Source organism: Suricata suricatta, chromosome 6 (genome assembly GCF_006229205.1).
Source record: "Suricata suricatta isolate VVHF042 chromosome 6, meerkat_22Aug2017_6uvM2_HiC, whole genome shotgun sequence".
Taxonomy (NCBI): domain Eukaryota; kingdom Metazoa; phylum Chordata; class Mammalia; order Carnivora; family Herpestidae; genus Suricata; species Suricata suricatta.
The window spans coordinates 106,177,847-106,190,923 of record NC_043705.1 but is presented as its reverse complement, the minus strand read 5'-3'; the positions used below and the strand labels follow the sequence as shown (position 1 = coordinate 106,190,923).

General features: G+C 47.9%; 1 protein-coding gene across 1 annotated transcript in view; it reads left to right on the top strand.

The window, feature by feature from the left end:
- The window catches only part of SLC36A1 (solute carrier family 36 member 1), a 46,917-nt gene extending 37,290 nt beyond the window's left edge, over positions 1-9,627 (top strand). The window contains exon 11 of the mRNA XM_029942996.1: positions 3,525-9,627. Within this exon, the coding sequence (XP_029798856.1) occupies positions 3,525-3,796 (272 nt within the window). The 3' untranslated portion in view covers positions 3,797-9,627. The remainder of the gene's footprint in view (positions 1-3,524) is intronic.
- Positions 9,628-13,077: the final 3,450 nt, after the last annotated feature.

Genomic DNA, 13,077 nt, shown 5'->3' with positions numbered 1-13,077 from the left:
CTGTCTAATCTGAGAAAAGATTCTAATCGCACGAGCTTGTGTCGCTGTTTTCACTTAATGCTTATCATAGACCACATCTGCCCCCACTTAAAGTCATATCACAAAGTACCATATGTCCTCCAGGTTACTGTGACAGAGAGGGGACAGCAGACCAGACTCAGAGCTGGGGGGACCTGGGCAGGTCATCTGACTTCTTTCTCCCTCGGGCTTCTTGTCTCTGATGAAGGACACCCTTCTCTTGAGTGGAGCATTCATGGGGACCAGGGGCTCGTACCGGAAGAATAACTCACACTCCCTTTAGCGGCACAAAACCAGGCAGGCTGGAAGCTGTGTGTAGGGCATAACCATGTGCTCTAGAGAGAAGTCCCATTGCTCTGTCATACCGCAGCTGAGCAGGACATGGTGCTTCCCAGGTGACGATGAGTGAGGGACATTTTCCCACAACACACTCCTAAGGGACTAAACCTGCTTTGTACAGTTCCTTAAAACTTTGGAGGTGGGTGAGACTTCAGTCCTCATCCAGTGTTCGGATGGTCACCCAGCCTCATGAGCGAACAAGCTGAGGCTCCAAATGGTGAACCCGTTGGTGCTGGGACCGGTGATTGCATTAACTCACATTTCATTTATTGTGCACTTAAGTTCTAAGTGCTCTGAGCTCTTTATGTGAATGGTCTCATGTGACCGTCCCTGTTTCGTGGTAGGTTAAGTAGCTGGCTGGTTAGTGGTGGAGCCGGGATTGGAGCCCAGGTTCTGAGGCCAGAGCCTACACTCTGAGCCACATTCCTGTTCCAGCCTCTCCCAGGGCTCAGGGCTGATTGCTGCCTCAGTGCTCCTGCCCCCCCACCCCCACCGCTCACCCGCACTGGAACCAAGGGAGCCGTCACTGTGAGGCTGACATTAGGCAGATGTAGACCCAAACCCCAGAGAGGGGAAGTGTCTTTTACCGGGCCACACAGCAGATCAACTCTGGTGAGCATTTGGTTGTCCATAACGAGAAAGCCATTTTGTCATCAGTTTACAATTTAATTTTAACCTTCCTTCGGATTCAACCCTGAAGATTTGAGGGATATCACCAACTGTATATAGAAATAGCTAAGGGCTGAAACACTATTTTTAACTTGCAGTGCAAGTTAAAAGCCTACACTTTGTATGGGCTTCCTGAAGGCTTCAGAACAGTGAGGGTGTTGATGGATGATTGCCATGATGGTTGAACACTAGAATAAGGAAAGAGGAAGGGATTGCCTCAGGGCCGTAAAACCATGGCAGAAGCAGATCTGAGACTCAGTATCTCTGTACCCTCTTTTGTTATCAGGCTTCAAAATGCTTGTCTTCCTTCCTTTACAAAGCAGAGAGAGGTCAGGGCTGCGCATATACCAGTTCTCTGCTAAATGATTGCAGTGCATCCCTGGGAAAGTCAACCCAGCACCTGACCCCTCCAGTTCTTCCCAGACGGGCTCTTCCTGCTGGTCAGCCAGCTCCCTTGTGCCCCCTCCTGCAAGTTCTTCATCGTCAGGTGTGTGACGTGACTGTCCCACACACTTGAGGTCCTGGATTCTGGTCTCAGCTCTGCCCCTTCCGATCACTTAATCTCTCTGGGGACAGTAACCATGTTGTGAAATTATATCCCCATGCACCCGAGGCAGATTCATCCAATGTGTGGCTGCTTCTTGGTGCTGTCAGACCCTTGATGTTCTGCTGTGAGGGGAGTGTTCTGGGTCTGTGCTGTCCTGGTAGCTAACTGGCCACTGTGAATGAGGAACTGAATTCGTTTAAGCTGACATAGCTTCAGAGTTAAGTGTGAGACAGGGGACGTGGGCTTGTCCCTTGTCTGGTAAGCCTCCGTCCCATGTTGCCTTCCTTCTTACTACAGGGAGTGCTATTCCAGTTTAAAAGCAAGTGCTTCTCATAAAACCTGGCTTCTGAAGCCAGTCCATTTGTCTGTAGCTCAGCTAAAGAAACAGTAATTGATGCAGACAGTCCATCTGAGGAGTAAAATTGATCTGAGGGGAAAACTGGGTGTATTGGACTGACGTGTTCTGTCTGGCAGTCTCACCACTGAGATGCCTTCCTCAGCACGACTTGGCTACACGGCTTTACGAAGCAACTGAAGTGGGAGTGGAACACAACCCGCGCCCCTTTTAAGATGTGACTCATAGGGGGCGCCTGGGTGGCTCAGTAGGTTGTGTCTGGCTTTGGCTCAGGACGTGATCTCACGGTTTGTGGGTTCGAGCCCCATGTCAGGCTCTGTGCTGACAGCTAGCTCAGAGCCTGGAGCCTGTCTTCAGATTCTGTGTCTCCCTCTCTCTCTGACCCTCCCCTGCTCATGCTGTCTCTCTGTGTCTCTCAAAAATGAATAAAACACATTAAAAATTAAAAAAAAGATGTGACTGATAGGAGTCAGTCAGCTCAGGATGTGCTCTGGGTGACAGTCTCCATGCTGACAGGGACCTCCAGGTGGAGCCTGCAGGGGGAAGACAGTTTGTCAAAATCCATTTGATTACTAATGAGTCGGTAATGCAGTGGCACCGGCAGCAGTGTATCTCCTAGAATGGCCATAGAACTGTATTGTGAGCCTCTTCTACACCAGGCCTTTGTGAAGTGCCTGTGTGACCTCGTTTGACCATCACGGTATCTCTGACATAGGAGCCATTTGTATCCTCACTTGGCAACAGGAACACCGAGAATCAGAAAGGAGCCGTAACTTCCCTCAGTGTCACTAATTCCAGAGCCCGCAGTCCTCGGTAAACTGGTGACGCGGTGGCCTTCGCTCCTCACCCCCGGGGGGAAGCTGGGTCAGAGGAGAACAGCGGGCTCAGTGGGCGCCGGAGTAAGCGCAGTCACAGAGGCCTCCTCCCTGTGGCTGGACAGCGGGGCGGTCCTTGCCACGCTGTGGAAGCGGACAGGGTTTCCTAACACTTCCACAGCGTTTCCTCCCACTTCCGCCTCCCTCACTTCCGCTGGCTCTTCCTGGCACAGGCGCATAGCCCTCGCGTGGGGTCTGCACGCCGAGCTGCGTCTACTCTCCCAGTAGGAGAATGCTCTGTGAAATGGGGTTTGTTGCGGTATCCTTCCCAAAGGATGGCTTCCCCCACCCCCATTTTGTTTCTTGTCCGTTAAATAGAGATGTTCGTGTTGGAAGAACCCTCGGTGGAAGAAGATGAGCAGTCGCACAGATACAGCCCTCCTCCCTTTCTGCCCCAGGCCCTCTCCTCTGGTAGGGACCAGGCTGCCCGGGAATGTAATTGAGTCTCTTTGCTTCAGAAAGATGGAGGCCATCTGCTGACACTGGAGAAGCTGAAAGCCAGGAGACCCGGGTTCCAGTCCCAGCCTTGCAGTGAGACCCAGGCCCTTGCGCACCTGTGGCTGTTTGTTTTCTCATCTGTGCACAGAGAGTCTGGACGGGGCAGTGTTTCCGTTTCTGCGGAGCTCTCCATTCTAGAAGGACAGGAGCTGAATTTGCTCAGCAGTGAGGTCTCTCCCAGCTCTGGGCAGTCCTGAGCAGGTGTGTCCTCTCTCTCCTGCAGGCGTCTTGGCCATCCTCATCCCCCGCCTGGACCTGGTCATCTCCCTGGTGGGGTCCGTGAGCAGCAGCGCCCTGGCCCTCATCATCCCGCCCCTCCTGGAGATCACCACCTACTACTCGGAGGGCATGAGCCCCCTTATCGTCGTCAAGGACGCCCTGATCAGCATCCTGGGCTTCGTGGGCTTTGTGGTGGGGACCTACGAGGCCCTCTATGAGCTGATCCAGCCAAGCAGTGCTCCCATCTTCATCAACTCCACCAGTGCCTTTGTATAGCACTCTGCCCTTTCCACCCCTGTGTGTTCCCCAGCCCCTGGCCCCAGAGCCAGGCTGGGCTCCGGGCTCTGGGGAAAGGTGAGGTTGCTGTTGGGGAGCACCTCTACCTGGCAGCAGGGTACCTTGGGCCAGGTAGGGCTGAGGGTACGGGAGAGACTTGGTAGCAGATATGCAGAGGTCCCTCTTTGTGGCAGTGCCATCCCTGTTCATTTGTACTTACGTTAATCCAGAACTTTAAACTCTTTTCCCTCATCCCGTCTCCTCCCTTACCTGCCTCCCCCCTTCTGACCCACTTCACCCAATGATTCCTGTTGCACAGCTCACTTTATTTAAACATCTTAGTACCCCCACCTCATGTTTTCTCCTTCCAGGCGCAGGCCTGGATTAAGTGAGTGGGAAGGCTGGGCCTATCTCTATCTCATACCTCTCCCAGATATTTTACCTCAGTTTCCTCCTGCCTGTTCAAGCTCCAGGAGGTGTCTGGACCTGCCTAGTAGTCAAAAACCAGCCCCAAAGCTGGAGCTTTTAATCTTTACTCTCTCTGGCTGTGACCCTTGGCAACACCTTCTCTGAATTCCTCGTGTGGGTCACAGTGTTGTATTCTTAGATGCTTTAGCTTCTGAAAGATATCAAGTGCTGCCTAAATTGAAAATATTTATATATTTTATTTAAAATTAGCTTCTGTTTTGAGATTCTGTCTCTAGATCTGGGGTTATTGTGGGTTCTTCCTTCCTCAGTAAACTTTTACTAGGCTTCTCCCGCTGAAAAGAAACTTGCTCCAGGAAATGTGTGCTTAGGTGCTCAGCACCCTTGGCTGAGTAACCCAGAGGTTTTAATCAGGATCATTTTCATGTGTACCTCTGTTGGGAGGCGTGGACTTCGCCTCCCACTGACCAGCCTGATTTCACATTGAGACGATACGTAGGACTCAGCGTATGTTTGCCAGTACACTAGGCTGAAGAGAGGATGGCGGAGTGGGATGTGCTTTTGTCTGCGCCCGGGAGGCTCATAAAATGGTCGCTTTGTGCATTCAGGCCTGTTTTTCAGCCTCAGCCCCTGACCGGCACACAGCGCACTAGCGTTCAGTTGCCAGCACATCGGGAAGACACCCGCACTTCGCCATGGATGAGAAGACAAGGCCAGTGTGCACAGTGTGAAATTCAGCTCACAGTAGTGAGAAGCAGCTGGTCTGACCCTACGCGTGGTGCTTGGCTGTTTACAATCAAAGGGGGACAGGCCAGACGCAGTGCCCCGCCCCGAGCTGCCTCCGTGACCTGGACTTCTAAAGGGAACCACTTGGTAGGGACTTCGGTCCCCTGTGTTTTAAACACTAATTGTGACCCCGTCCCTCCCCCTGCATGCCTCCCTGAGTGTCACAAGTAGCCTCGGGGTTGGCTCACCTCAAGGCCAGCCTTCAAGTTTGGGAACAGACTGTGGAGAAAGCAGAGAAAGGTGCATGGCCTTGCTTTTGGCTGCCTTTTCTCCCTCTCTTGGTGTGAGAAGTATTTCAGAAGAGCATTCATTAAGGCTCCATCCCCTGAGCTGTGTGTGTGTGTGTGTGTGTGTGTGTGTGTGTGTGTGTGTGTTCGTTCGTGCATGTGCAGTAGAGTCCTGCTGTCCTCCACTCCTGTCACCAGGCCGTTGCTCACCTGGAGACGGTTCGCCCTGAACGTCGGAGGGGAGCACACCTTCATCAGGGTCCTGTTCGCGTGTGTTTCCCCAAAGCTCATAAGGGCTCTGACTGCAGCCCCACTGCCACCCGCAGCCCTGGCCTTTTCTTTCTCTTCTGTTCCAAAGCCAAATTCTCATTGCAGTGACTCCCAGCCTACTAATAATTTATTAACTTAGGGAGATGGGATCCGTGGTGACTTGGTCTCTCTTAGGAGAATGACACTTTTCACCTACCCTTCCTGTGGTTGCCAGTAGGTGCTTGTGGGACCCAGATTCTAGCTGACGCCTCAGGCATAGAAGGTGCTGCAGTGGGTTCGAGGGTCATGCTCTTCTGTTTGTGAGTCCTGGGCTCCAGTTGTGCTGAGAGTTTTCAGTGAGAAGGTACATGTCAGTAGAAGGGAATCAGATATGTGTTTCGCCCACAGCCTCTTCTGTGGCTCAGGGCACTGCTGGAGGCCGTCCCGTCCAGGTGGGTAGCAAGACTTGACCTGAGGACTGGGCGGCAAAACACTGAGTCCTCTGGTCCCAGTCTTAGCAAACTGCAGACTACTGTTCCAGGGTCCGCAGCCTAGAAAATGTGTGTAGGAGAGATGGCACCACTAGCTTTGGGGCTTCTAGAAGCTAATTTAGCACAGCCTTGTCCCTGTTTGATCTTTTTCCTGTGTAGGCCCGGTGAAAGCAGACATCTGACTTAGAACAGCAAGGCTCTCAAGTGTGAGGCTCCTTGTCTGGGCCAAAGGCAAACCATGGGATTTTGGGGCCCGATACTGTTAGGCTCTGTGTCCCTCTGCCAGCCACCCCAGTGCAGCCTCAGATTTCCAGTAGCTTCTGGGAGCCCCCTGTTCCTTCTGCAAACGCTGCTATTGGGAGGCCTCCATCTCCCGGTTGGCAGTGTACCTCAAATTGCTGGGGAGAGCGTGACCTCTCACCTTGTCTTTAGTTTTCTAGACGTTGTCACCATTCACAAGTGTCATTATTTATACTGTGCTGCTGTCTGGCTGCTAGGAGCCCTTCGTCTGCACAAACTTGGGCCAAATGTATGTGAATGTGTGGCGTATCTGAGCTCAGAGCCTGCAGCTTACGCCCTCCCTCTCTGCCACTCACTTCTCCAGCTGGACTCACTGGCTGGTACTCACTACCTACTCTCCCCCCATGAAAGGTACAGTCTGTGGGTTTTCCACTTGTCTTCCAGTGATGATCCCAGAAAGGAACATTAGGAAATCTTTCCTCCATCTCTGTTACTTTTTCCTTCTCAAACGTCTCCCTTCCTGAATTGTAGAATATCATCTCTGTGTAACACTACATATTCACCTCCTGTTTTTTGGAAGTGCAAAATCTCAATTCATGTCTGTTTACAGCTCTCTCTATTCACTGCTCACAACAAAGGGGTCTGTATCAGTGTCTTGTATTTCGTAGCTGATCAGATGTTAAGGCGAGCCCCAGCTCCGGCCCTGGTCAGAACCCAACGCCACTTCCTGACAGTGAGACTCACAATACAAGTGGCATGACCTCGTGATTAGGGAGTCGGCTCCAAGACTGCCTTAGAATTAAATTTTCCAAAGTACATTAGAAATCTCTGAGACCATTAGGGGTAGAGGAGAGGGTGTGGTTTGTCTTTGAGATCATGGTCAATGCTTTTAGACAATTTAATTAGTCTTGCTGGTTGCAAGGCTGATTGTTCTGACAGCACCGGCTTGTGAGATTTCTTTCCTGTTCTTTGTACCAGCGGGTCATTCTCTAGCCAGGGCGTGTAAGTGGTGCTGAGCTGTGGTTACCAGAACGGGGGTGGGGGGGCAGGGAAATGAGGGTCGAGGGTGCCTGTTATACACCACGTTCTTTTGTTTAAATCAAAGTGATGCTGGGAAAGCTGTTTTGTTTTAGTGAACAATAAAATTACGTGACTCTATTGTAAACCATGTCAATGAATGTGTGAATAAGACAAAGAGGAGAAACTGCCAGCCAGCAGGTCTTTGTAACCAGATGGTACCGTGTATATTATACTGTGTACGCGCCTACATGTCTATTTCTTGCATGGTCTGTGTAGAGAGGTAGATCATGCAGGAGCTCATAGAAGAATTTGCTTCAGGTTCTGCACTTGGATCATATGTTAAACTTTTCCTTTATCAATAAATGAATTTTATTTTTTATTTTTGAGTGATTGCAGTCTGCATCTTTGTTTTGGCCTTTTTTTGTTTTTTTGTAATATCACTCAGACCTTTTTACTAGATCTTACTAGGTTGAAATGTTCGTAGTTGATGTCACAGAGCCCATCCATGGAGTAGTGCCAACAATAGAACCCCTGTGGAATTGAGCGTTCCCAAGATAGGGGCCAGGTAGGTATTTTTCTGTCAGATAATCCTGACCCTCAGCCTGCTCCTGCTTTTATTGAAAACTTGACTAGGAACTCTAAGCCCTCTCTGTGTATATCAGACAACTGTATTTGACCGGTATGGTGGTTAGTTTCATGTGTTAATGTGGCTGGGCTATAATGTTGAGTAACCCAGTTATTCAATCAAACACTAACCTAAGTGTTGCTCTGAAGCTATTCTGTAGATGTGGTTGATATCAATAATCAGTTGCCTTTAAATAAAAGTTTGTCCTTAAAATGTGGGTGGGCCTCATCCAATCAGTTGAAGGGCCCTAAGGGGAAAGCTGAGGTTTCAGTGAGGAAGAAGAAATTTTCCTCAAGACTGCAGCACCAGCTCCTGTCTGAGAATTGCCAGCCTAGCCTGACAGCCTGCCCTGTGAATTGTGGACTTGCCAGCCCTGACAATCACAGAAGCCAATTCCTTGAAATCCCACCCTCTCCAGTGGGGAGACTGATTTCAGGACAGTGGAAGAGATGACTTCCTTTTCCCTTTTGTCACATTAAGAGGGAAAACAAGACCATCTGAGCTGCCTCTCTAGGTGATCTGAAAATCAGTCTTGGGCAGCTACTGATTGAGACTCATTCAAAAGCAGACCCTTGAAGCACACTATTGAAGTATAGCACTTTACAGAGAGAGGAAGGCAGGGAATGGATTATGACTACTTTCAGTTATCAATATTATTTCTGGAACTGGGGGGGGGTGTCAAAGGGATTCAGTGACTGTTCCAAGTCATCAACCAGTAAGTGGCAGAATTAGGATACATATGCAAGTGCTGTGATTCCAGAACCCAAGCACTTCCCCAAGGCACTGGCTGCCTCCCCCTCTTTGTTACAGTCCCAGGAGGGAGGTCCACCTTTAGGGATTATTGTGAGGGCTAGAGAGAATGTTCTAAACTGCCTGGCATGAGAGCTTATGAAGCATTTTCTGAAATATTAGCTGAATTGAAGAAAGGCAAGACTCAGAAGCAGTTTTAATTGTTTTGTGGTTTTACATCCATTCACTATAGTCCTGTCTTGCTCACTTCCTTTGTGAAGAGCATTCAAAACTTTTTAGGTTTTTCACCTCTTCACATTTTCATTCCTGCTCATGTTACACTTAATGACTATAATCCTTCCTTCAAGGGCCTCAGCGTAAGCCCACTGCACTTCTGGAGGTATAGATTGAGTGACAGTGGACTGAACTTGGACCCTAAACTTGAGGCGCTTTGCTAAGTAGGCTTGCTTCCTCAGACTCTGCCTGTTGCAAACATACGCAAGAAACTATCTTTAACTGGTGCACTTTACTAGACCCTTGGGCATTGGTCTCCTCCCATTTTGGGGGAAAAATTGGAGTATAGTCTACATGTAATAAAATTCACCTGTTTCTTAAGTGTACAGTTTGATGGGTTTTGACAAATGCATGCCTCATTTGACTACCATTTCAATCAAGATGTGGAATGTTTGCTTTACCCTGAAAAGTTCCCTTGCAGTCAGTGCCATCCTCATGCCCCTTGACCCCTTGGCAACAACCGACCTGACTTCTCTGTCTCTAGTTTTGCCTTTTCTAGAATGTTGTATAAACGGAATCATTATGTAGTCCTTTATGTCTGGCTTCCTTCACTTAGCAAAATACTTTCTATATTCATCTATATCATTCCATGTATCAGTAGTTTATTTCTCTTTATTGCTGAAAAATATTCCATTGTATGGATGAACCACAATTTGTGTATTCATTTGCCAATTGTTGGATGTTTGGGTTGCTTCCAGTTTTTGGCTATTATGAATAAAGCTGCTATAAATATTCATGTACAAACCTTTGTGTAGACATGTTTTCATTTCTCTTGGGTGAACATGTAGGAGTGGAATTGTGGGTTTTTATGATAAATGTACATCAACGGTGTAAGACATTGGAAAATTGTTCTTCCAGAGTGACTCTGCTATTTGGGATTCCTACCAACGATCTACAAAAGCTCCAGTTGCTCCATATCCTCACCAATACTTCATATTGTGGTCTTTTAAGAGTTGGCCATCTTAATGGGTATATATTGGTCCCTCTTTGTGGTTTTAATATGCATTTGCCTGATGCCTAGTGACGTCCTGCACTTTTCCTGGCTTGTTTGCCATTGATCTGTCTTCTTTAGTGATGTATTTAAAAATTTAGCCTTCTTAAAAATTTTAAAGATTTTGTTTGGAAGTAATTATGGATTCATGGATGCGAAGAAATGTGTGGGGCGGGGACCCAGCACATGCTTCTTCCCATCTCCCCCAGTGTGAACATCTTGTATCACGACAGTACATGATCAAAACCAGGAGACTGACATTGACACATCACCACAAGCCTCCGTCATGCTGCCCCTCTGTAGGCACACTCACCTGCACGCCCCACATCCCTAACCCTGGGCAGCCACTAATCTGTCCTTCGTCTCTATCACTATGTTATTTCACAAATGTTATGTAAATTGAATTAGGTAGTATGCACCATTCTGAGACTGGCTTCATTCACTCAGTATAATTTCCTTGACGATCATCTGAGTTGTTGCCTATTTTAATAGTTTTCCTTTTTTTATTGCTACGTTGTACACCATGGTATGGATGTACCACACTTTGTTTAACCACTCACCCAGGGAAGGAAATCTGCATTGTTTCCAGGTCTGGCTATTACAGATAAGACTGCTGTGAATATTCGTTCATGCACATGTTTCTGCATGGAAATAAGTCTTCACTTCCATGGGATAGAAATCCAAGAGTACAATTGCTGAGTTGTATGTAAGCCCATCTTTAGTTTTAAAAGGAACTTCCAAACCATTTTCCAGAGTGGCTGTGCCATTTTACATTTCTACCAGCCACGTGTGAGTGTCCGTTTCTCTGCATCCTTGTCAGCATTTCGTGTTGTCATTATTTTTTATTTTAGCCATTCATCAGATCTTGTAAATGTTTTGTTAGATGTACACCCAGGTATTTAATTTTCTTTGGAGCAATGTATCTGGTAATATGTTTTTAACTTCAATTTCCATGTGTTCACGGGTACTCTATAGAAATGCAATTGATTTTTGTTATTTTTGTGTCCTACAACCTGTCTTGACTCATTCTCTGAGTTTTTGTCTAGATTTCTCGGGATTTTATATGTAGGCAGTCATTTCTTTGCATGTAGAGATAGGTGTATCTCCTTTTTTCCCATTCTACTGCAATGGCTAGAACTTCTAGCACTATGTTAAAAGAAGAGAATGGTGAGAGAAACATTCTAGGCTTGTCTCTGATCTCACAGAGAGAACCTTCAGTCTTTCACCATTAAGTATGATTTAAACTTTCAGATTTTTATAGAAGTTCTCCTCTATGTCTGTACTGAGATAGATATTTTTAAAAATTATGAATGGGTGAATTTTACTAATTTTTTTCTCAATTGGTGTGATCTTACAATTTTTCTTTTCTCACCTATTTGATATGGTGGATTAAATTGGTTGGTTTTTCAATATTGAACCAGCCTTGGTTACCTAGAGTACATCCAACTTAGTCATGGTGTATTATTCTTTCTAGATACTGTTGGATCATCTATTATTTTGTACTCACCCTGGTATTTACTCTGACAAATGCAGACTCCAGAATGGTGCCTTTTTGTAAACGCGCAAAACCATATGGCATAACTGCTATTCTTGGCATCAGTGTATTTTTTTTTTTTTTTGCCTCAGGCCAGGTTCCCGGCCGCTCCAGTGCTACCTTGAGGCCGCATATGTTTCCTTAGGACAGTTGCTCAACTTCGGTATTGTGTACATTTGGGGGCGAACAATTCTTTGTTGTGGAGAAGATCCTGTTCATTATAGGATGTTTAGCAATATCCCTGGTCTCTAGCCACTAAATGCCAGTTATGACGATCAAAAATGCCTCCGGACACCGCCAGAGGCACTCGTGTGGGGGTGGGGGCTCGGGGGCGCACATCATCCCCCTCCTATTGAGAACTACTGCCTTTCTACACTTAGCCCCTTCTCACTCCTAGCTAGGGGAATGGATTTTTTTTTTTTATCTTGGCCATGGAACAAAGGTTAAGTGTGTGGTTATGGATACTACAAAAAGATCTGACTTTTTAATAGTAGAGATAAAATATATGACATCTTTTGAACCTTTGCTATGCCAACTGCATCAAGCACATTATTACCTCTTCCAGTTTTCCCAGCCAGGGAAGGCAGGTGCTGGTACTGTCCCCATTTTGCAGACTGAGGCATGAAAGGTTAAACAACGAAACCAAGGCCACACACTTTCTAAGTGGTAGAGCCAGGTCTCTGTGGCTCTTGTACCTCCCCTGAGATCTTCCCTGCCACCAAGTCTGTCCCTCAACACTGCTCAGTGGACACGGGGCGTGCCCAGGCCCTAGTCTCCCACATTCCAACTTCAGCCCACCAGGACTACCCACCATTGCCCAAATACTTAACACCTCTAGGCCTGGCTGGCCCTTCTCTCCATGCTAAATCTGAAGCTCTGTTTTAACACCCAGTTCAGAGGCTGCTCCTCTTCAGAACTTCCCCTGGCTGCGTCAGCGGATTTTATGGTTCCCTCCTTTGTAGAGCAGTAACGTCCCTTGTCTGGGGGCCTCATCTCTACTTATGCTGGAAGAGCTGTGACTCCCCCCCTCCTCCCGACTCATGAGTTGCCCGAGGCAAGGATCAAATGGGGCTGATCTCCCCATGCTTGTCTGTGGGGGGCTAATTATGTATCTGGAATTAGCTGCTTACTAACTGGTCTGTGTGGTTCCCTGGAGTAGGGAAGGTGCCTGGCCTCTAAAGAGCTGAAGTCACTATGTCTACTTTCAGGGTTTTTAAAAAATTTATGTCTTTATTTTATTTTGAGAGACAGAGGCAGAGAGCGAGCAGGGGAGGGGCAGAGAGAGGGGAAGACACAAAATCTGAAGCAGGCGCCAGGCTCTGAGCTGTCATCACAGAGCCCAATGTGGGGCTCAAACCCACGGACTGTGAGATAGTGACCTGAGCCGAAGTCGGACACTTCACTGACTGAGCCACCCAGGCGCCCCATCTACTTTCAGTTTTGTATCAGTCTAAGCAACCACTTTTTTTGGTTGGACCCTGGAGATTTGTTGAGGAATCTGGAGAAAATTCTAAAGGCCTGTCTTCCCATCTGGGTCCTTGAGAAAGTCCCTGACACCTGCGGCGCCCCTCCTCAAGACAGAGCTGGCAGAGGCTGCCTGCAGTCTTCGGAAGTCTGTCCTTAGATGCTGCAGCGTGAGTGGCCGTCCAGCACCTGGGCGCAGATGCCC